Here is a 25,315-nt window from a genome sequence, read left to right as displayed (position 1 = left end):
GCAGAATAAAGTCGAATTTTTGTTATTTTTGGACCGAAATGTATTTTCGATGCTTCAATAAATTCTAACGGACCACTCTGATGTCCATGGACTACTTTGATGATGTTTTTATTACCTTTCTGGGTGAGGACAGTATACCGTACATACATTCTCAAATGGAGGGACTGAAAGCTCTCGGACTAAAATCTAAAATATCTTAAACTGTGTTTCCGAAGATGACGGAGGTCTTACGGGTTTGGGAACGACATGAGGGTGAGTCATTATGCATATTTTAATATTTGGCTGACTAAACCCTTTAAGACAAACCTAGAAACCACAAAGAAGAAAACAATTTAGCAACACCAGAACTTCTTAGAAACACCCTAGCAACCACCCAGAAGCACACAATATCAAAACACAAACACCCAACCAACCAACAAAAACTAACATAGCAACATCCTAACATACACTTAAGCAAAAATGTAGAAACCACTTAGAAACACTTTAGCAACCACCCAAAACTTCCTGGGAACAACCTAGAAACACCTTAGCAACTGCCCATATATTCCCAGCAACACCCTATCAATGCTCAAGAAACCACCCAAGACAAACTAGCAACATCCTAGCAAACAACACATAAAAAAAACCAAAAGCCAACACCATACAAACAAACAACCAACCACCCAGAACTTTGAGGACACAACCTATCAATGCTTTCGCAATCACCTAGCAACACCATAGCAACTATCCAAAATGAGGTAGAAACATCCTATAATCCACACACAAAACCCACCCACAAGCACAATAACACCCTATCAACTGTCTTAGAAATAAAGTTAGAGAGAGATGTGCTGTAACTAGACTCTGCAGGAAGGCATCCAGCAGGAGGACTGAGGATCTCTGCCATGTGACATCTGCTCATAAGTCCCTATGTGGAAGATTGTAAGAACAATATTGGACACTACATTCAGCATTATATCCCCAGCCTTTCTACTAAGTTGTCTTGGGAAAGTATTGCAAAGCCAGTCCCTGTGGTCCTCTTAGACACTGACTTTTTAAAACCTGCTGAACTACTTTTATGTATGGAGGTCCAACCAGAAAAGCAGAAGACTATGTAAAAAAGACACAGATTCTGGATTTTTCTCTTCCTGCCCCCACAAGTCTCACACTCCCTCTGTTACACTGAAAAAACATGTAAACTTTGAGTTGCCAGAGTCTGCGAGTTAACAGACACTTGGGACTTTAGCTGGACATACACCGAGAATAACATGACATTCAGAGTCTTCTAGTCTCATATTCTCTCTTTACACTCCATGATTTATAGCATTTCTGGTCTTTATGAGAGGGAGACAAAGCCAAAGTTTGGAAAGGTCTAAGAGATGAGACACATGATGTGTTATTGAAAGATGATTGATTATTATTTTCTGAAATGCTTTGTAATATTACATCCTTTTCTTTGCCTCAAAATCTCTTTTTTATCTATTTTCATAGTCTCCAACCCCCCAAAAAGTACATTTAATTTTAATGAAAGTGTAGTTGTTGTGTACTTCATATCTTAAAAGTACGGGGAAAAAAAACATTGTTTTATTATTGTGTCAGGTGTGCTTTACAGAAGTACACTTGTTTTGATGTGTTGATTAACACTAAAGCACATAATATTATTTAACATTACATTTAAAATTAATATATGTTAAATGTACTAAATTGCACCTTCATCATTGCATGTCTTATTACAAATATATTTAAATACACAAAATACAAGTTTCAACAGAAATTATATTAAAGAATGTTTTAGTTACCATAAGTGCTAGTCAGTACTTTCAACAGTAAACTTGATTCATATTTTAAAGAAAATAGAGTAAAATTACATATAAAGTTGTACTTAAGTCCTACATAAGTGAGTCAAAAACACTATAAAGTTCACGTGATTTTATTTAATATTAATTTAAACTATAATACATTTTCATTTAAATGCAAATAAAATACCTCTAAGTGTCCAAAACACATTACATTCAGTTTGCATTTAAGTGTATTATTGTAAAGTATTTCATTGCAATATTAAAAGTTACTATATATTTTACAGAAGATGATGTGAGTGGTGCTTCTCTGTGCTTGGTTGATAGCACACATTACTTAGCAGTTTCTAGGGTGTTGTGTGTAGATGCTATAGGGCATTGCTAGATGGTTACATGAAGGCACAAGGCCCACAGACTCTATGATATTCCAGGCTATATACAGCTCAGGTCCTCCTTCAATCCAAGTCTTTAGGATTTGGGACACGCTGCTTCTTGTGGGCCCTTCCATAAACAAATCAGGACATTTCTGGGCTTCGTGGCTCAGCGGTGCAGCACTAAACTCCTTGTCTGACTGAGCTCAACCTCTGTCTACCCCCCGCCCTCCAACCAGAGGGCTCTATCAGGTCCGGAAGCTTTTTGAGGGGTGAGATCACTATGCATGGGATTCCCTCTAATGCAAAACATAGACACAGTAAACATGGATCCTTTATCACTTGAGTGAAAGTGGGGAAAACACAGAGCTGTGTCTCATTGTGACTCAGTGTAAACTCTCTTAAAAAATAAATGTATTATAGTTTGCATTTATATTAAATGGAATTAGCTAAACGTAATTGTGATTTTTTGACCCATTTAAAAGGATAGTTCATCCATAAATGAAAATGTTGTCATCATTTAATAAAATATCTTTATTCTGTTGAAAAAATAAGATATTTTGAAGAATGTTGGTAACCAAACAGTGGACGGCAACCATTGTATAGAAAAAAAAATACTATGAAAGTCAATGAATACCATTAACTGTTTGCTTACCAACATTTTTCAATATATCTTTTGTGCTCACGGAATGAAGAAATTCATACAGGTTTGTAGAATTTGTATTTTTATTTATTTATTTTTTAAAGAATTTTCATTTTTGGGTGAACTATCGGTTTAAGTGGGACTTAAGTACATTTACTTTATATACTTTTAGCTTTTAAAGCACACCATTATATAATTTAATCAGTATTATTATTATTTTTTTCTAATTTCCATATTTTAAAGACTGAAAGTCTGGGTGTCAGACTCTGTTCCTAGTTTTGGTTGTGTTTTGTTCCCCATGTGCTCCGTGACCCAGTTTCTGTCTCCCGTTCATTGATTTCATTCCAGGTGTTCCACGTTTGTTTTGATTGAATCCAGGTGTGTCAAGTTGGTAGTCCCTATTGTCTGTGTATTTAAAGTATTCAGTTCCCTGTTTCTTGGTCCGGTATTGGTGATGTCAACTCCTTGTGTTATGTGTGATTCCCTGCGATATGAATAAATCCCTTGGTTTTGTACTCCTGGTCTCCTCGCTCCATGTTCCCGCACCATAGCAAAGCGTGACACTGGGTCTATATTTATATATTTTACTTTTAATTAAAATCAATACACAATAGTTTCTGTAGTTGAAGAAAAATATGAGATTCTTATCACAAGCGTAGTGGAAATAAGAAAAAAAGTGAAGGTGGCGGCAGATTTTGCTTAACTGGTCATTCTTATTATGGAGGCCAGACATCTGTTAACGATGATCTCGAATGCCAACATAGAATGATGACTTCTGGTCAAACAGAAGAGGGTTGAATGAAATGTGATCTTCCTGTAATAGCTCTGAAATAAAGAACATGTGAATGTTTAATGGCATTTGGAGACACTGATATACATCCCAGCACACATCACAGAAACACAAAAGAATAGAGTGACAAAAGACAGTAATTTAATGTTCCGAGCACTTCCTTGCCCAGAGAACAGTTAAAGAGCACAAGAGGTCAGAATGGAAAACTGTGATAGACATTAGGGTTAAAACTGTCATCCAGAGTAGAGGCATATGATGACATGTTTTCATAAGAACTATATTTTGTGTTGCTGAGAAGATTGTGAAGATAAGCAGGCCTTTACAAAATATACAGCCACTGAATTCCACCAAAAACTCTGCAGATTTCCATAGAATTGGAACTCCAGACATTCAAGTTTAACACATGCATGATCATTTATTAAATATATTTGCTCATTAAAAAGTTTGTTGCACTACTTGATTCTGATTGGTCAAACTTAGCTTTCTGAAATCAAATATTTGCATTTAATGACCACTAAATGAACTCTTGATTCTGGCTGACATACAGTACATTTACATTACAGTTGAAAATCACTTTGAAATATCACTTTGCTTAATTATTTCCAAACCAGTAACAGCATCTTGTACTGTTTGTAAGCTGTATTTTGACTCACAAAATCGTTTTAGTGCACTGGAATGCTGGATATATTATTAAATATTAACTTATTTTGAAGTGTCACAGCTTCTCTGCTTCGTGTCATGGCCGCATTACTAACTAAGGTTTGCATTAATAATCAATAGTGAATTAGTTTAGAGTCAATTATTATTCCTACCAAAAAATAAAAAAGTCTAGTATTATCAGCTGCATTCAACACATTAAATGTAACACATGTAAAGCCACAATTCCACAGTTTTTTCTTGTAGAAAATGTGGGGAAAGGTGTGTATTAATTTGAATAATAATAAGTACAAAGAATATCAGCCTGAATAATAAACTGGGGAAAATTAACCCACATTTACATGACACACACACACACACACACACACACACACACACACACACACACCACACACACACATATATATATAATATATATATATATATATATATATATATATAATATGCTCACAAAGGCTGTATTTAATTCATAAAATACATTAAAAAAAATAGAAGTGTCTTGCTCACAAAGGCTGTATTTAATTCATAAAATACAGTAAAAAACATGATAAAATTAATAAATACTATTAAAAATCATAAATTTCATAAAACAAAAAACCAAAATTAATCAAATTAATGTAGTGTATATTAATCAACATAAATTACTCCATGGCCTTCAGTGTCAAATCATTAGAATAGAAATAGAATACAAATGATTCTAATATGTTGATTTGGATTTCTTATAATTATCATGCTGAAAAACAGTTGTGCTGCTTAAAACTTCTTGACACATTTTTTCAGGATTCTTTGATCTTTACTTCACTGTCACTTTTGATCAGTTTAATGCATCCTTGCTGAATAAAAGTATACATTTCTTTCAAAATACAAACAAATAGAAAAAAAATTGCTATGACCGCAAACTTTTCAACTGTAGTGTATAACTGTATATACTCTGAAAAATAGTACATTTTCTGTGCATCCTTCGCTACAAGTCCCAGTCAGCCAAGTCGTCTCAAGTGTCTCAGTGTTTGTGGTTTTCATTATGTAACTCACAGTAATGGATACACCTGTTGACATGTTTGTTTCACCGTTTACTCCAACAAAACACTTGCCCTCTCTCACCCTCTTCAAGCCTGTGCATGGAAACAACCAGGCAACTCACTGACAGCTTATGAACAACCTCTCACTACGGTCTTCATTTACATAAGAAAGCATTAAGTCTTTTTTTTTATTACCACAAACCTGTCAGGGAGACTACGGCACACTTCTCCCACACTTCTTTTAAAGTCAAGATAAGTGGGATAAAACAAAGTCGCTAATCCCTTTGCAGTAAGATTTACATAGTTTCAATACATTATCTGACTGCTGAACCTTTTACACGGACTGTTTAATGTCTCCTGTGGCCATGATGTTGGTGTGGTGAAACAAGGACACTCTGACAGCATTAATGGATGGAATTGCAGTTTAGAGCTCCAGAGAGAAAGTACAGGAATAAGGAGAGTCTAAAAGAAGCTGCCAAGGTCATGAACAAGTTCTCTGACCTCAGTCTGGGTCATGATGGTTACACCCAACAGTCTGACAAACACACACAAGCTCAACAAGGGGTGCGGACACACCCACACTTTGCTGCTTTGAAACCAGATAACATTATGGGGACATTTCCTGTTGCCATGGCAGCCAGCCCATGACCTCTTGACCTACTTATCTCTTCGTTTAGATCTATTAATACCATTGAAGGTGGAATAAACCATTGTCTATCTGTGTATGTTTGCACAGCAGTACAAGTTAAAGAGTAACTTCTGTAATGTGATTGGAACTTGGTATTATTTTGTTGCTTTTGATGTATATAATTTTTAACAAATGTATTTCCTTAAATTATTGCGGTAAGCTTTATTATCTTGGCTTTTCACCAATGAAAGCATAATTTACTCACTCTCATGTCTTCCAAACTTGTATGACTTGTAAACTTGTATTCTTCAATTGAATGGACAAAAGGAGATAATTTAATAGTGACAATACATTGTGACTTTAACACTTAATAAAGCACCCAAAAGTATCAACAAAAAGTATATTGTTCAGCTTTAAAAACAGAAATCAGAAAGCGCTTCTCCTGCTGCTCTTGCAAAGCCACATAAATGTGCATTTCCGCCACCTACAGGACTGGATTGTGCCGCAGGATGACATGATAGAGTAATATTTATCGAGTTGGCTTGTGAGTTTTATGTTTGCCTTCAGAAATGTGATGCAATTTCTGGTAAGGGAGCATTATGAGCATCGATGCTCCCTGGTTTTTGCAGTGGATTGTGGGATTTTTCAGGGAGCAAACATTTCAGTGAACTTGACAGCCCTTAAAATGGCCCACCCCCTGATCTGAACTAGGGAGCTGATTGAGATGCACCCTATGACTTGGTGGCACTCACAAACAAACTTTTTTGCTAAGTGACAGTGAATAGCAGAGAAAGATGTCTCTCTTGTTTCTGTCCTTTTGTGTTTGGGATTACTTGATAAACAAAAACTGACTTTTGCTGTTTTATAAACAAAAACTTACGGCCATTCTGCTATTTTCCTTGTTTTCTAAAAGGGCCACATACTGCTATTTTGTGTACCATAGTATCCAGGGTAACCACTATATTTCTGCTTTTCTAAAAGGGCCACCTACTGTTTTTTACACATTTAGGTATTTTCATAAGGTAATTTTCATGTTGAACATTCATATTGTTGTGAACATGCCTATACTCTGCATCACTGTACAGTTCTATAACAAAAAAGGAAAGTTATTTCGGAGGTAGAACAAGTTATTTTATGAAATATTACCAAGACAACATATTATACTTTGAATAATGTGCATTGAAGAGTTGTGCACAATAAAACCTAGAACATAAAGTAAACAAGATAAATTATGATTCCATGTTGACTTAATAATATAGACTGATAGCTAAGCTTTCATAAAAAGATAATGGAATTTGTTCATACCCTTGCAAAAGATTGCTAATCATGCTGGATTTCAGAAGCATTAAGGGAGTATACTTCTCGACATGTCAAAAAGCTGTGCGTCATCACTCAGAGAAAAACAGCACACTATAGGCATGAATGAGGAAAGAGTTCATTTTGCTTTTGTTATGAAGCACAACACTTTTTCAACTTTCACTGACAGCTTTCTCATACCTTGTGTTTTGCTTTGTCTCCTTCCACCTAGTTGATGCTGAGATAAAATTATTCTGAATCTCTTTTCATTTCTTATAATGGATCATGACTCATCATCTCGGCTTGACCTTGAGTCTCTTCTGCCTCCTCTAGCCTGTTCAGAACTCTGTGAGCTGGCATGCTAGGAATGAAGACAGAGAACAATGAACACACAGATATACTAAAGTTTTAGGCTGTGCTACTTCTAAGATTTGCTTTTCCTTCCTTTATAATTTGCAAAGACTAATTGGCCTGAACAATTAAAAATGGAGGAAACAATGTTAAAACAATCTGAAAAGGACAAGCAGTTCATTCTAAGAGAAGGTGAATTACATGTAGGCTGGCACTGAGTAAACCGGCCTTGTGTCTGCCAAGTGTTGGCTCTGGAGGAATGCAGGTGGATGGAATTCAACTTGATGCTTGGATTACACCTCTCATTCCAGGATAGCAATATCCCAGCAAATCCAGAACAATTACAGATTTGTGCAAGAGAAAACTGTTAACTTAAAGAATATGTTCTCAGTATGGTTTTGTTTTTTGGCGCCTTTTTTGTTCTTAAGAATAGTGAGAATACCAGGTTTGAGTTACTGGTCAGTGGTCTAATAATGCATGAGCCAGCAATGCTTGCCAAGTTGTGTTCACCTTCAGCTACTAGAGGGCACTTGTTTCCCTCCACAGCATTAACGTTCTGTTTCAAGATCATTTGTCATGTTTTTAAAAGTTATATGCATACAGTTTATACTTTTAGCAAATTTGCAATTAAGTTGTCCTGTGGTGCGACAAAAATAAATAAATAAATAAATAAATTCCCACAATTAATGTGTTTGCATGTATAATAATTTCACTTCAGGGCATATTTTATCAAATAATTTAACATAAAATATTAATAATATTTATTCTTAACAAACAGGACATAATTACGCATTTTACAGTGTGTCTATGTGAGTTACTTTTCCAAGATGAAAAATTATTGAAGAGTGAAAGCAAAATGCTTTACTTGCATTTTCATATAAATTCGACTTCTTTTAGCTTGTAACATCAGGCTTGGCAGTATTTCATACAAAGTACATATTTAAAATGCACTCAGCTTCTGCCTGGAAGGAATTCATTTAGACAGTTCTAACATGTACCTCCTGAACACACAAGCATATGAAATGGCTCTCACACACGCTTACTCATGCATAGATGGGGGTCTTAATCTGTTACATTTCTAGATGTGCAAGAAAAAGAAAGTTCACCTTGACAACAGGAGCCATGACCTGCTTATTAAAGTAATGTGTCGTCATTACTGTATGACTAACTCTAAACAGCAGTGAGCAGGCTGTTGTATTGCCATGATGGCTGGTGGTTAATTTTACCAGTGAGGTATAGAAGCCATGCTAACTAAAAGGCCCGATCCTAATTGGCCTATCACAGGATAAAGATATTTATGAATAACACCTGTTGTCCAGGATTTGAAAATATGCAAATCCTCTGCTAGAAAATATAGTCCCTGAACAAAATGGTATTCTATGGGTGCTGTGCAGTGATACACACAGTAGCTGGTGGATCAGTATTTTGTTACTATAGTCGAGGAATTGTATAGCCAAGTTTTTTGTCCACAAAAGGAAAATCTTTGTTTCACAAAAAAATAAAAAAAAAAAAAAAAAAAAAAAAAAAAAAATAGGCCTTCAAAAAAAAAATATTATGATGATAATTGAACTTTAAAAAAAAATGCTTTAGCATTATATTTATTTTGAAAAGTACAAAATAATTTCAAAATAGAACATTACTCTTAAACTCAAAAATATTTAGGTTTAAATTCAAGATTAACTTTTAAATTAAATTTATTAATTAATAAGATTAAATTAAATAGTTTTCGAATTAAACAGTTTTATGGTGATTCAAAGCAATTTGAAAAAACTGCATTTTGAAAATATGATGATTTAAATTAAATCAAATAGATGCAAATAATCACAATCTATGACATGATTTTTTCGAGTGTAGAAACCTTACCCGTTTCTCAATGGTTTAATTTATGCATAACTGACAAGGTTTATCTTAAAACTGTTTAATCCAGATGGATGGAAATTTTATATTCAACTCAAATACATAAATCATAAATTTAGGCCTAAATATTTTAGTTTGTGTGTTTTGGCTTATAACACTGATCTTTATAGATCTTTATTGATGAAAATATACGTTATAGCATATACAGTGTCATTTTTGTCATTCTTGGCGTTTTGACAAAGCTCTATAAATAAAGCAATTCAGTATGCAAAACAATGTTTAAAAAAATAGAGAAAAAGCAAGTTTTTAGCTGCGAGAAAGTTTCTTACGAAAAACTGAAGTGTGACATAAAAACAACCGACACACTTTTGTCACTTCAGCAGTGATGAATGAAGCAGGCGGCAGCTAGGAAGCCAGTAATATCACTACACCCTCAGGGCATTATATTCCTGTCAGGTGAAATTCCTCACTTCACATCACAAGCCTCTAAAATAGCGTAGCGTGTCCCAGAGCTCACAGAATCAACAGAATTCAGATGAGCTGAATCACATGGAATGGAAAGAACGATGGAGTGAGTCTAATGCAGCGCCAAATAAGGGCAGCATTGATTTATAAGACATTATTATCCATTAGTCTGTGATGATGCCCTCTGAAAGCTTCTTCCTGCGGTATTCAGACTACTTCTGTAAATTGATGTATGATGTACTTGTCTTAGACAAACCTGATATTAAACCTAGGGCTGATCTATGGCCAAACATGAGCGTGATGTTGAATGCTTTGGGCATTTGCATGCTTTGTACTTCTGTAATGACAGTAGTTTTAGAACTGGTCTTTTTGGTGGAGAATGATAACCTGATATAGTTGACTTGTTTTATTGTGTTTGTGAATAACAAATGATGTAATATGGATAATGTTTCAAAAGAGGAGTGTTTCAAGAGAGGATCAGTTTGATATGCAATGCATAAGCCATGAACCTGGCTGATTAAAATGGTCGTCATAGGTTTTGTTACGATCCTTTTCTGTTGCATGACTCATAAAGTGTTTCCCCTGCCAAGTTACAAGAGGATAACGTAATTCCCAGGATTCCATTATCTTTGCATCTGCTTATGCTGGGGCCTGCTGTGTCTTCTGTCTGTTTTAGATTAACAATGATCTGAATACTTTCAGTATTTATAAAGCCTGGGCTCTTGATTACAGCGAGAGGAGGATGGAGGAGTGGAAACAAGGGAAGGGGAGGCCCAACTTGTACCTGTAAAAGGACAAAAACATTCCTGGGGCACTGTGTTCCCCTCCTAAAATCTCCAGTGGGCATTCCTTTTCTTCCAGATCATTACGTAATGTATAAATTAACATTCTAAAGCCCTGTAGGCTGTTTCAGTTACAGCTGTGTCACACACAAATGCTAAATATTTTGCATTTAAACATAAAGGGTAACAACATAAAATTAAATAAATAAATAAATAAAAAGTGTGCATAAAGACTGTTAACTGTAATCACTTTAATTAATGGAAAACACATTTTCATGACACTGTCTAAAAGCCACCAAATCCATATTTTTATACCGTATATTCATCATCTTCCAGCAGTGTTATTTTGGTATCATTGTGATTATAGTTGTTATTAATATTTTGGATTCGTTCTTTATTTTTAATACTTTCTGTTTTCATTTTAAGTTTAAAGTTTTAGCAACTATGTTGTGTTTTTGCTTATATTAGTAGTAGTATTTTTTAAATATGTAAATTTTTTATTAATTTTTATTTCATTTTTAGATTGTTATTTTAGAACATCAAGTAAAACTAAATGAAAAGAAATGGTGCCTTCACAACTAACTGAATAATAACAAATATATTTAAAACATGAAGTAAAACTAAATGAAAAGAAATGGTGCCTTCACAACTTACTGAATAATAACAAATATATTTTATTATATTCAGTTAAAGTTTTGTTTATTTATTTATTTTTAGTTAAGTATAATAAGCCTGACTTCAAGGCCATATTTTTTTCATAACAAAGGGATACTGTTTATATAAATTAATTGTAAATATGTAATTATTTAGATTTAGGAATAGCAGTTTTTATGCATAATCTGTTGATTGCACATTTCCTTTGATTGTACGTTTATTTTAAAAGTACAGTTAGAGCAGTTGAAACAGGCTGTATCCTGCCATTAATGTACTTCTTGGTATAGATTAGAGTCAAATGAAATATTAGGTTACCTGATAGAGAGTAACAGAGTGAAAGACAATAAGCTGAGTGAGAGAAAGTTGGAAACACAAGAAGAGTGAGACACAAGAGGACTGCACCAGAAATAGGACAAAGAAAGAGATGCTGGTGGAAGAAAGAATAGTGGATATAATATGCAGGTTCTTGGTATATCCGTGGTTGAGATGGGATGAGGTTTGAGGCTTGCACGTTGCAGCAGTTGAAGTTGTTTTTGTCTGGTGTGGACTTGAATTACATGCCTACAGCAGTAATATATCAAGAGATATCATCTATGTTTCCACATATGTGGAATATAAGATTTTAAAAGTCATGACTCTTTTAACTAGGGAAATGTTTTGGGAGGGTAAATCCCGGTCAAGTTTTCACACACAAAATCAAAACAAAATGTATTTTATTTTTTTATAGAGAATTTTATGTGTATTTTAAGAGAATTACGATATGTTGACAGTTAAGCACATGTTCTCTCCAAACTGTGAAATAAAAAAAAGTCTATCTAATTAATATAGCACAGTAATAAAATAAATAAAATAAAAAATAAAATAAAATAAAATAAAATAAAATAAAATAAAATAAAATAAAATAAAAAGTTAATTTAATGGCAGTGCAACAAATACTACTATGACATATAGAGTGAAAAAAGGTCATGTGTAATTTAATCGCTAAAGCTTTCTACTATATAATGGAAGCTTGTTTCCACCACAGGATTAAATAATAATAATAATAATAATAATAATAATAATAATAATAATAATAATAATATACAATTCTCACAATTCTGTGTATTCTTTGTTATAAACTCAAAATATAAAAATATAATCTTGTAATTCTGAGAAGAAAAAAAAAGTCACAATTGTGAGATAAAAAAAAAAAACTTGCTATTACCTTTAATTATTTATCTCATGGAGGAAACAAATAACAAAATTTCACGATGTAAACTAAAATTCAGAGAAAAATGTTTAACATCTAAATTTGTCTCACAATTTTGACATTTTATCCTCAGAATTGTGAGTTTATATATTGAGAGATATAAACTCATAATTGCAACAACAAAAAAAGAGTCAGAATTGTGAGATAAAAAGTCAAAATTACTTTTTTTTATTATTATTTTGTTTTATTCCAAGGCAGAAACAGGCTGCCATAAATACAAAAATAAATAAATAAATAAATACTACTACTAATACTACTACTACTACTAATAATATTAATAATAAAAGTAATAATAAAATAAAAAACAGAAAGAAAGAAAAAAGAAAATAACTACAAAAATCTAACAGTCTCATTTAGTCTAAGGCAGTCATGTTCCTAAAAAATAAGCTTCTTTCTGCAGTATTTTTCTGGACAATTCTTAACAGCTTTCATAAAATTCACCCACCTATGGTTTAGGAAAACATTTTGTGGATGGAGTCATTGGGATTCAATGGATAAAGGCAGAGGAAATAAAATCAGGCATCCATGCAAACAGAGGTATGAACTGCCTAAGGCGAGATCTATACAGCAGACAGAGGAAAAAGTGAGAAACAATACAGTATATATTCAAATATGTGAATCCTGATAGTTAAACCGCATCGATTAAACAAGTGTGTGTGCTTTAATGTGTATTTGTGTGTGAGTGGCTGAAGCAAGCACATATCCCTCCTTCCTCACATTCCAAGTGGCTGGAGTGAGCTGTGACTGATCATCGCTGAGAGCGGTGTGGTCTGAACAACAGAGGCGAGGAGGGAGGGTCTTACACACACACAGGAATCACACGCACAGCAGAGAGCGGGACATCTCTGGAGCGCTGAGCGGGAGCAGGAATATACAGGCATTGGGAGGAGGAGGAAGAGAGAGAGCGGTGAAGCGAGGGTCCATATGTGGCAGTCCCGTGGTTTTGAGGAGTCTAGAGCCTTTGGGCCCTGAGATAAATGCCATGGGGAACTCCAACAGCAAGAAGAAACCCCAGGCTAACCTTACCATCAGTCACCATACTAACAAAGTAAAGTCCATCTGGCACTTTAGACATGTGGATAAAAATAAAACAGGTAGGAAAAGATGGGAAATGCTGCATTTTGCAATTCATAAATTGTTTAGTATTGCCTAGCTTAGATACTCAGTATAAGTTGTCTGGTCGTGCTTTACTTCTTTAGATTGTGTTTGATAAGTGTGCTGATTTGAAACCATATTGATTGATTAAAAATGTGATATGGACAAAAAGTACTGTGATGGTATCATGGTATCAGATGGTAATAACAGGGTACTTTGATTTATACCATAGCGCTGAATAATATGCATGGTACTTAAAAGTATTTCATAGTATTCCTTTTGAATCAGGGTTATTTTCATTAACTAAACCTGAAACCAAAACCATGCTGCATTACTTGAAATTATGTCAAAAACTATGACAGTATGTGAGACAGTGTGGCTGAAATGATCAGAGATATTATTAAAAATAATAATAAAAATAAATGAAATAAATAAAAAATCAGTCATTTCTAATGCCTACACATGTCCAACAGTCCATGGTAGTACCATCATACTTTTGGTGGATTTCTGTTAATGTGGGAATCCAGAATCCTGAGAGATTTTGTGCTTGTTTCAGTATAGGTGGGCAAGAGATTCAGATGTCTCTTCCTGTGTTCCAGTGTAAACCCTTCAAAAATCTATCATTTACAGCTTGTTTTCCTCAGATTCCCTGCAATCACGGCTCTGTTATTAAACGTGCAGACTTTCTGTTTTGTGCAACCTCTCATTTTCCAGTGCACACAACAGAGGAGGTCTTTGACTAAATGTTTGGTAATAATATGCATCTGTATCTGCAAGCTTCTGTGACTTCAGGCTTTGAATGTTTGCTTTGCTTTGAGACATTTAAAATCACAGGGGAATGTCAGTGCTGAGACAATGGACAGAAAATGAAATCAAAAGTGTACGTCAAAAAGAGCTGATGTTTACAAAGATGAACAAATCTCCTGTCAAACACATCCCTTTCATCTTTGTCTTGGTTATGTCTTAATAAAAAATAAGATGCCTATCCTCAAGTGGATTTCACTAATCTTACTTATACTTTTCATGCAACGCAAAGACTCCTACATCAAAATATCACTGTAGAGAAAATGGAAAGAGGAAATTAGCCTATTAGCAATAATGTAATTTGTGCATGCATGGAGCATTATGTCCTAATACTAGACGTCTCCTTTCTAAACATGTTATGAAAATGCTTCGTAACTATTTTGTTTGCCATAAACTTTTTGCCAATTTAAAAAAAAATAATAAAAAATAAGAAAGTGTTTTTTTTTTTTTTTTTTTTTTTATCATTTCAGTGATAATAAAGACAATAATAAAGATAAAAAGATATTGTGCATTATGCAATGAACTAAACGATTTTAATGAAAACAAATCCACCTATTTTGCAACATGGAAGAAAGCTTTGAATGTTTGAGACTTCAGATTTATTAGACGCTATAGGTAAATAACTAGAAGAATAATAAAGAGCAGCAAATGGTAAAAATATTGGTGCTACAAACAAACCAGTGTGCTCATGATTATACTAGATTGTCATATAAAGCAGCCCAGCATGAACCTTGATATCAATTTGATATCAAATATTAGTCAAGACTTGATCAAGATGCTGTAACATCATTTTAAATTCAGTTCAGACGGCAATTTCTTCCAGTGGTAATTGGGTGAAAATAGGAAGTTAATCCCACACTGAAATTGGTTTAATGTATATGTAGGCCAATATGTTTGACGTTCAATTTACATCAAATCAGAGTAATTTTGACTTCAGTTTGATTTGCATATTTGACCTGTTTTTTTTTTTTTTTACTCAATTTTGGTGTCAAATTGATGTCTTTTCAACATAAATTGCCCACGGGGGGCATAGTGGACATATTTTGCACAGGTAGAATAACTAGAAGAAAATGACACTGGAAGCCTTGCATGTTCAAATCGAAAATGGCAGAGTCTGTTCTTTCATTAAAAATAAGGTGGATTCTGTAAATACTTGATCTCTTTCATTAACTAGTTCATCAGTAAAGCAGTGTGCAAGGTATTTTAAAGATGTAAGAGAAAAGGGTCATCAGGTGCCCTGTTCATTACAGCTGCATCTAAAAGATCTCAAATTGATTTATTGAGTTATTTTTTCTGTCACCTCTGTGTGACATTATTAACAACAGTCCTAATGTTGAACCAACATGGAGAGGTATGGCTATGTTACTGGACTGGGGAAACAATGTTGCCAGTCTACTTGATCTGCAGTAGCAGCAACAGTGTAGCAGATTTAGTTTGCCAAGACCAAACCTACGCATATTCTTTTTACATTAATAAAGATTTTACAATCTATCCTGAGAGTTGTCATGACTGAAATGACTAAATTTAAAGCATATGTTTGTCAAAAGACTAAATCTATGAAGCTGTGTAAAGATGAGCACTGACTGTGGAGCAAAGGTGTAAACGCTATGCTGTATTGAGCAACTGTTGACTCTTCCTTGGATTGTCTTCATGCATAGCTTTACTCATTCATTGAACCGTTTATTCAGAAGAGCTGAATCTGAATGCATTCCAACATACCAGTCTCTCTCCCCACGCGTGACTGGGCAGAATACACAACAGAGGGGTCGGCACCTGTGGCGGCAGTGCTGTGTACATGTGTCCAATGGTCTATAGCGGTTTAAATATTTACAGGAAAATAAGTGTTCTTGTAGCTGAGCTCCACCTTGTGTGCAGCAAACTATTCAACCAAAGACGCTCAAGCTCCTTGAGACATTAGTGATGTTAGAGATTGATAGATGGACGTTGGATAATGGAGAATGTGTTCTCCTCATCCCATCAGTGCCTGAGCTGCAGAAATCATGCACTGGAGAATCAGGGCTCACGGTATGTTAGATCTCTCTTCACGGTCACGTGAATGATGATTAACACTGGACATAACTCTGACAGATCGCTCATCCCAGTGAACCAGGCTCCAGTTCAAGTGGCATTGGGGGAGGGTCAGCAGACTGCTGCAGGAAGCAGGAACTGAAAAGAAAGGCTGAGCTATAGACCTTTCTTGTGATAATACACCTGTCAGTGCTGCTATGGTGGAACGTGTTTCTCAGAGATTTTTCAGGCGTCTTAGAGAAGATAACACTCATTGCATTAGTTTCCTCAACAAATATTATGTATCTATAGTGAATGTTCAACTAGAGTCAATGTATCATTGTATCATATTTAAATCCAGCAGGGAATCTTTTCAGAACATTCTGCAAAGGTTCACTCAAAAGTTAAAGACAAAATGTTCTTGCAGTAATGTAATAGAGTAGGACATTTATATTTTAACATTCTTTTAATGTTTCTGCATCAAATGTTCACACGTTTTTTTTTTTTTTTCTTCAGTTGTAATTCTTAAAACATTTATTTATTCATTTACTTTCTTACTTACTTGCTTACAAATTAATGTTTTGAATGTTTCAGAACTTTTGGACAGGTTTCACTTTATTTTGATGGTCCCTTTAACACATTCTGTTGACTATAAGTAACATTGCACCTACGTGTCCACTAACTCTCATTAGAGTATTAGTAGAGCATTAGTAGACTGGTAGGGTTAGGGTTAAAATAAGTTAACATGTAATTGCCAAGTTACTTTTAGTCAGTAGAATGTCTATTGGAAGACCATGACAATAAAGAGTTAGCAGGTATTAAGCAACCAGTCTAATACTCTGATGAGAGTTAGTACACATGTACAGTAGGTGCAACATTACTTATTGTCAACAGAGTGTTCAAAAGGGACCATCAAAATAAAGTGTTACCTTTGGACTTTGTAACTTTTTAATGACACAAAATTGTTACCTGGGAAGAAGCAATGCAAACAATAGTGACAATCCACAATTTAATTGCTGCTATATATATATATATATATATATATATATATATATATATATATATATATATATATATATATATATATATATATATATATATATATATATATATATATATATATATATACTGTATATATAACACTTTTGAGGAGTGTTGTTTGCTTTTAGACAAACTGAACAAAACAGGTTTAAAACTTGAAACCATGATTTTCGATTAGACCGATATATAAATTCACTTTAAATAAATGAATTTTCATTTCATTCTTTTTTTCACTGAACACTCCATAAGCCACTCATAAGTTAAAATGAACACTGAAATGACAGACATCACTTTTAATATGCATGACTTCTATGAACTTTTTATACAGATGAGGGTGAGAAACGTTGTTCTTGAGACTCTGTGTCCTTGTTTATGATCAAATGTCACAATGTCCCTGTCACATCAGAAAATATCTTCTGAACAATACAAACCAAGCTGACCTTCAGTAACCTCAAGAGAGGGAAGAAAGCAGAAGTACAGTTGAAGAAGAAAGGAAGACGGGTGTGCTTTTGTTTGGGAAATCCTCTTACTCTGGCAATGCTGTCAGCCTGTTATTCGGTAAAAACTCTGTGTGTGTGGTCCAAACTAAATGCTCATCAGGATGCAGTGTGGGATTTTCTGCAGACAACCTCATTTTTAATCTTGTTTTAGCAGTCAAAACAAGTTTGAAAAGAGTTTGTGTCATGCTCCTGAAATAATTTGTGATGCTTACACAATAGTCATAAGATGTAGTGTGACTGTGTCTTTTTTTCCTGAAAACTACAAGCACACTGCCTTGAATTTAAAGCAGCAAAAGGACAGTAACAATTTAAATCAAAGCTAAAAGTGCATAAAAACATGAACATGAATATAAACATACTTATGTACAGTAAAAGGTACTATAACTTAGATAAAGTAAACGTAAAGATAATTATGCTAGCTTTCATGTGTGATGTTTCAAAAAGGTAAAAAAAAAAGAGTTTTTGAGGAAAGCTAAGATATGATGTATGTGAATGTTTGGGTGTCAGAGATTATACAGATTTATGGTTATATTATTTGGTTATAGTGTATAGTATTGGAGTTCTGTGAACACTGTGACAAAAACCGTGAGAAATACTCACTAAATGTCATTTAGCAGTGATCCCAGAGTGCCAAATGCACTGTGGGGTGGCATCAAAGCATGATGGGTAATGGGGCATAAGATTGATTATCACTCTTTAAGATCTGCAGTTGATGGTTACCATGTAGATGTATCAGCTCACATTAAGATTGATTTGCTTCAGAAAGTAAGAAAATTCTCACACTCACAGGCATTACACAGCAAAATAATACAAACCACATAAAGTGCTGCTTGACCTCTATCTCCCAGTTACATTTGAACTAGATCAGACAAAATATTGAAAACTGCTAAAATATTCAAACTTACCAACAGCATTACAAAGCAGCCCATTCATTAAAATATCTTGAACTACTTCACTGAATCACATTAAAGGGATAGCTCAACCCAAAATGAAAATTCTGTCATAATTTACACACTATCTACTGTTGAGCACAAAACAAGGTATTTTGAAGAATGTTGGTAAAGAAACAGTTGGTGGTAGCCATTGACTTCCATATAGTACTTTTCGCCCGTACTATGTAAGTCAATGGCTGTTCTTTCGAAATTATTTTAAATTCCAAAAATATTTAATAACATTTTGGTTTTTACTGCGTTGATTGTTTGTTGTGACTCAGGATACAACAAGTTCAACTTTTAAAAATGTCTTGAGACCTCGAGAAACCTTGTGATTTTCCTTCTGTCTCACATTTTTGCATCTCTGTGAATGGCTAAGTCATCCTGTTTTGGACCTTTTTATGTTCAGCAAGGTTGACCTGGAGATGAACCTTGTACAACTGTATATTTTGGGGGGAAAAAGACTTGGAAAATCCCAGCAGATTTTTACTATTTGGTGTTCAAACTTTCCACCTGTTTAAGACAAAACACAGTGAGAAGCTGCACTCCAGGATTAATTTCAGAGGTTGGATGTAGTAATTAATAATTCTATTGCAACAGGCTGTGGTGGGCAAGATATTCCATTTTTTATTGTCCCATGAGCAGCACTCAACTAATCCCTTTAAATTCTGTGACTGGTGTAGGTGCGTGCACATCCTTCGCCCTTTGAAGTTTCAGTTAAAAGTGCTTCAATCAAGCACAGTGCCAAAGAGAGTTATAGAACAGCAGGATAATCTGTGTCAGCGGAGGGAAATTCTTTCATACCCAAAATAGACATTGGTAACAGTTTAAATGTACACTCCAATGAATCCCCCTACACCAGTGACCTCAGGATTGGATTTGTTCTCAGACTGGCCAGGGTTCCTCAGAGAGTTCCCTTTATTATTTGGAGTTGCAAATGAAAGAACCCGCCAAATGTTCTTTCAAGAATCCCTGAAAATGTCAACCTGTTTTCTGAACTCAAATAGTTGTTTCATGTCATTTCGAAACGTTTTTTTGACTGGAGTTTTGTTTTTATTGCTATCATCTAGAACATAAATAACAATCAAAAAAAAAATAAATGTCTGAATGAAATAAATACTGCCTGGCACAGTCATTTTTATTAAATATTCACATATTCTGCAGACAAACTATAATTTAGCAGGCATATCACCAGGCTTGAAGGTTGTCTGATGCAAAGTTCTGCAATGAATTCTCAAGGCCATAGAAAGAAGTTTGTATTGACTGGATAGTGTTTCAGTGATAGCATCACAGTGGCTACTGTATATGTGTCAGAGAAGAGCATGTGTGTAACAGTGAGACTGCAGTAAAGTACCTCTGATGTGTTTATCCTAATGCATGTAAGCTAAAGTCATTATAGTAACTAACTAGGGTTAGGGTACTGTACCCTGGGTACAGTCTGATGGTTCACCCAAAAATCAAGATTCTGTCATGCTCATGTTGTTTCAAATCTGTTTGACTTTCTTTCCTCCGTGGAGCACAAAAGAAGATGTATTTTGAATTTTGAAGAAAGATTTTGCTGCCAATTTCCATACATTGAAATTATGTGTTGTGACCAATTACAACAGGCCAACTTTGCATAAAGCAGCTTACAAACTCTGCAAAAACCTTTTTATTTTGTGTTCTGATGAAAAGAGAATGTCATACAGGTCTGGAGAACAACATGATGAATATGGTATAAAAATTTTCATTTTTGGGTGAACTATCCCATAATTGTAGCATTGTGGATTTATTTTATTTTATTTTTTTAATTTGCTGTATAACACAGATTTGGCATTTGCCTCTCTGTACTTATGTAACACCAGTATAGTGTCTGTTTTCAGAAAACTTCTGTCTGTTCTGTATCAAAATCACACCATGTCCATTAGCATAGACAGAACTGCTCTTTGTGTTATTAGCTTGTTAAGGCAACACACACACACACACACACACACACACACACATACACACACCGATAAGGGACCTGTTTTTGATTTGTGACTGCTCTTAAATCAAATTCTGCTTGATAAAAAAATTAACAGCTCTGTACAAGGCACAAGTTCATGTAAAGTCACAGAGTCACAGGACTGATGTTGTTAGTTCAGAGCATATATACCATATGACAGACTCCACTTACTTCCTAATTTCACTAATGATGTCGATATGTCTAAATGATTAACTAAGGCCCTTCTGATGTGATTTAGTTTCGGTGCTGAATTGTGATGATCTTCACAGAAACTTCAGTTCACTAAAATTCTGATGGTGATGTTTTTCTTCGGTTGTCAAAGTCAGCCGTGTTGATGTCACAGCAGTAATCCAGGTGGCATCTTTGCCTGTCATCCTGTCTAACAAATTAGACAGCTCAAGACATGAGCAACTTACTTACAGCTTCTGCTTATTGTGACAATTTTAGGCTGGTAGCACCTGACGGGGAAAACTGGATTGACTGTGTCAGTTGATTACAAGCCACCACTGCCATTGTTTGCAGTCATTTCTTAAAATCAATAGTGAAAGTGTCTTTGTGTGGTCGTATTGAACAGGGTTTGCCTTGTTTTAGGAAAGGATGATAACTGACAAATGGAATGCTGATAACATTTTCAGTGTATTTAGTGAGGTAATGTAGCACTCATCTCCCATATCAGTCTCACATCAGAATAATACCAAAAAAATGTCCAAACTTATCAACTAGCTGGAAGAAGCTACATAGTATTTTCCATTTCCTGACAGTTTTCCATTATCCTATAACTTAAAAAAAGGAGATTACTCAAATTGCTGACAAATTTAATGGGCAAATATTTTTGTCTAGATGGAGTTTCATTCGATGAAACTTAACAATAATGCAGTCTGATGTGTGTTAGTTAGTAGAGATGATTGGATCTTAATATTAAGTGTTACCAAACAGCCACATTTCTGCTGTTGAAAATTGTTAATTGTAAGTTCATGTTAATTCATAGTGCATTAACTAATAAAGCATTAGTGAATGTTGAAATTAACATGAACTGAGATTAATAAATGCTGTAGAAGTATTGTTCATTCTAAGTTCATGTTAACTAAAGTGTCACCAACGTATCTTCTTTTGTGTTCAGCAGAAGAAAAACTCATACAGGTTTAGAACAACTTGAGTGTGAGTAAATGATGACAGAATTTTCATTTTTGGGGGGTGAACTATCCCTTTAAATTTAAACACATTATTTATATCTCATATACAGCAGTACATTAATGGGAGGTGTGCCATTACTTTTCTAAGCAAACTAAAAAAACAAATCAAAACAAAACAAAACAAACTTAGAGATGGGCACCCTTGTGAAAAAGAATTGTGCTTTATTGTATTGAATGTGCACCTGTGCACTTTCATGACTATGTTTCTCAACACACTTATTGTAAGTACACTTTTAAAGAATGCACTTTGTAATAATGTCACATGAAAAGTTTTACCTTAAAGTACATTTTAAATGATCATGTTTTAATACCTTTTAATACCTTTTGTTATGCTTTAAATTAATACACTTATTTTGATGTGTTGACTAACATACTGCATATATAAAGTATTTGATTATGATTTAAGTGTACAAATGTTCTAAACTGCAACTTCAGCATTGCAAATGTCTAATTACAAATATTACAAAAATTACAAGTCCTATTTCAGTTCATACTGAAGTGTTATTTTAAAGTATATTATTTCTGTAATAAATACTCTTTTTAAAAGTATGCCAAATAGTATTTCTTTTTCAGAAGGGGACTCTTCACTTGACTTGACACCACTCATGCATTTCTTCAGTTTGAAATATACTTTCAGCAAGATGTGACAAGTTGGTCTGTTTTTGTCAGTGGGGTCAAAGGTTAAATGATGGTTATAAAGCCTGGGGTAAGAACCTGTTCAGCTCCAGTATCTAACACAAATGTTCACAGAAAGGAAGTAATACATGTTTTGTAAAAACTCTACAGGCCTGGGGATAGCAGACAAAATAATTGTGTTTTTAGTTACCAAACTATTAGCAATGAATGTTTTTTAGTTGTTGCAAAACACTCCCCCATGGGCAAACACCTGACAGTAAGACTGGTTTGGAAGAAGCTGCTTACCATGCTTTGAGCTCAATTTAATTAATGTAATCATTACATCATGGAAAGAAGCTTGTTTCACCCACAGTGCCATGCACATGTTATGCATCCTGTTTTTCTGTACATGAAGAATGTGGCTTTTCAGCATATTTAATGTGCATGGATGGCATGAGGATCTATTTTCACTGTGAGCTGTTGAATTTTTGTTCAAAAATAGCAATGCAACTTCTACTTTTCAGGCCATAATAAAAGCATCAAAACATTTAAATGCATTGAAAATCAGAGGGCACACAGACTGTTAGAAAGTTTATGTGAATACGGGTAGCTCACAGAGCTTGAGCGCTGAGGCTTGGACGGCTCTCCTCACTGTCCACAACAGCCTTCTGTGGTGTTAAAGAATAAAAATACCACTGAACTCAAATCCCTCTCAGAATTATTGCATTCGGCATGCATTTGATTTAACCACAGGGGAAGGATATTCACTATAATATTTACATGTTTTTGGTTCCTTTCTATGTCTCTTTCTTTGCCTTTCTTGGAAACGCTTGGAAGTTTTGACCACAGGCAGCATTGCACAGCATTCCCAACTCCTAGATCCGAGATTAAATCCTTGAAAGGGATATTGAAATCACTTCATAAAAATCATGTTGAGAGAATGTTTTCTGAACTTCTGAATGAATAAAAATACATTATGTGAAAGACTCAGATTCAGCCACACGATGATGTGTGCAGTATAATCCTGCGCTGTATTTGTCGTGACAATGTAATTGACATTGTTTTGGTCGAAACGGCTTGTTGCCTAGAGATGTTGTCACTAATGAATGATCAGATGTGATAAAGAGAGAGAAAGACTTTGCTCAGGGTCACACTCTGCTAACAAACACTGAAAACTAATAAATAGTCTCCAACCTCTGGAAAAAAAAAAACAGTCTTTATAAGCAAACAGTTTAAAAGCCATGCCAAGTCAAAAAAGTGAGAGGGATAAGAATAAGGACAAGTAAATGGACTGTGTTTATGGATAGATTACAATGCACAATGAAGAAAGATTGTAAATATATTGCACTTGCATATAGATACAGACATGGACTAAAGGCCACAAAACTGTATTTTGATTTAATCACGTGTTTAATTTAAACAACCCTCCCAACAAAATATTTAATTTTATTTAATTCATTTTAATACACAACCTCATAAAGAGATAGAACAGTGGCCAGATTGAGATCCAATGAATATAAATAACAGGAGCATGTGCAAATTACACACTCACATAAACACTGGTATTGCTTAAAGAGAAACAGTAGCTGCTTTTATTTGCTTGGCCTGATGTCACCTCAACATTTAAGCACCACAGAGTGTCTTAAACCGCCATTTACACAGATAAATAAAGTATCTGTTTGAAAACAATATTTACAAGTTCTATTAACAAGACAAGTAATTGAATCCATCGTCTTGTTTATTAATGAACCCAGGTTCACTGGAAAATATATACTAAAAATGTCTTACAGAAGCATACAACTTTTAAAAGGTCAGGTACACCATAACAGAATAGCTGCTTTTTTCCCTTATATTAGTGACATGCAGCTGCTTGTAATAACCAAGCAACCTTGTATGATCTCTGTTATGATGATAGTAGAATACTACGCAGATGAGATGCAACATATAGAATCAGTATATATTTCACTGTAACACTTTTATTGGCAATAACATTTAACATTCAACATACGATCTTAATCACTGGAGGAGGGGCTCTGTTTCTTTTGCAGACATTTGCATCATGACAATTAGACTGATGTTGTTTGGGATGAGAGCGATATACGCTAAATAGATTTCCTGAAATCAATTATTCCATATCTTACTAGGAATATATAAACATATTAATTTGCCACTACACTACACACACAAATAACCCATGCATCAGTGTGTATATGAGAGTCTTGGGTGGGGGTTTTGAGCCAGATTTTCAAAAATCATGGCATCCCAATGATTTGCTATTTTGGTATCTATTGCAGTGCCATAGTCATACCTTTTAAGCATGCTTTATGTGCCTACTAACATTTCTGTGGCTATTGTAAATTTAGTACGGAAGACTGAGTGTCTGGTAGAATGAACATCATAATGGCTGCAAAATAAACCCTGCAAGCTTCTCAACCCTCATGCTATTATTAGTAAGTATCGATGAATCTTTTAGGCAGGGGGAGAGGATTACTTCAAATAGTGGGTTTTTGGCTCCAAGGGACTTGTTAACACTGATAGATGCAGATCTCCACCACAGATGAGAAAATAAACTTGTCTTTTGCTTCCTGGCACTAATGACTTGAGGTG

The 25,315-nt window shown here is 34.5% G+C and overlaps 1 protein-coding gene across 3 annotated transcripts in view; it reads left to right on the top strand.

The window, feature by feature from the left end:
• Positions 1–25,315, top strand: part of LOC109065200 (uncharacterized protein KIAA1522 homolog) — a 42,571-nt gene that overhangs the window by 4,855 nt on the left and 12,401 nt on the right. The window contains exon 1 of one of the 3 annotated variants that reach the window (XM_042776824.1): positions 12,815–13,631. The exons of the other annotated variants lie outside the window; for them this stretch is intronic. Within the exon in view, the coding sequence (XP_042632758.1) occupies positions 13,520–13,631 (112 nt within the window). The 5' untranslated portion in view covers positions 12,815–13,519. Of the gene's footprint in view, positions 1–12,814; positions 13,632–25,315 lie in introns of those variants that run through there. 3 annotated transcript variants of the gene reach the window in all.

The sequence above is a fragment of the Cyprinus carpio genome, chromosome A19 (assembly GCF_018340385.1).
Source record: "Cyprinus carpio isolate SPL01 chromosome A19, ASM1834038v1, whole genome shotgun sequence".
NCBI lineage: Eukaryota > Metazoa > Chordata > Actinopteri > Cypriniformes > Cyprinidae > Cyprinus > Cyprinus carpio.
This window is presented reverse-complemented; position numbering and strand designations above follow the sequence as displayed.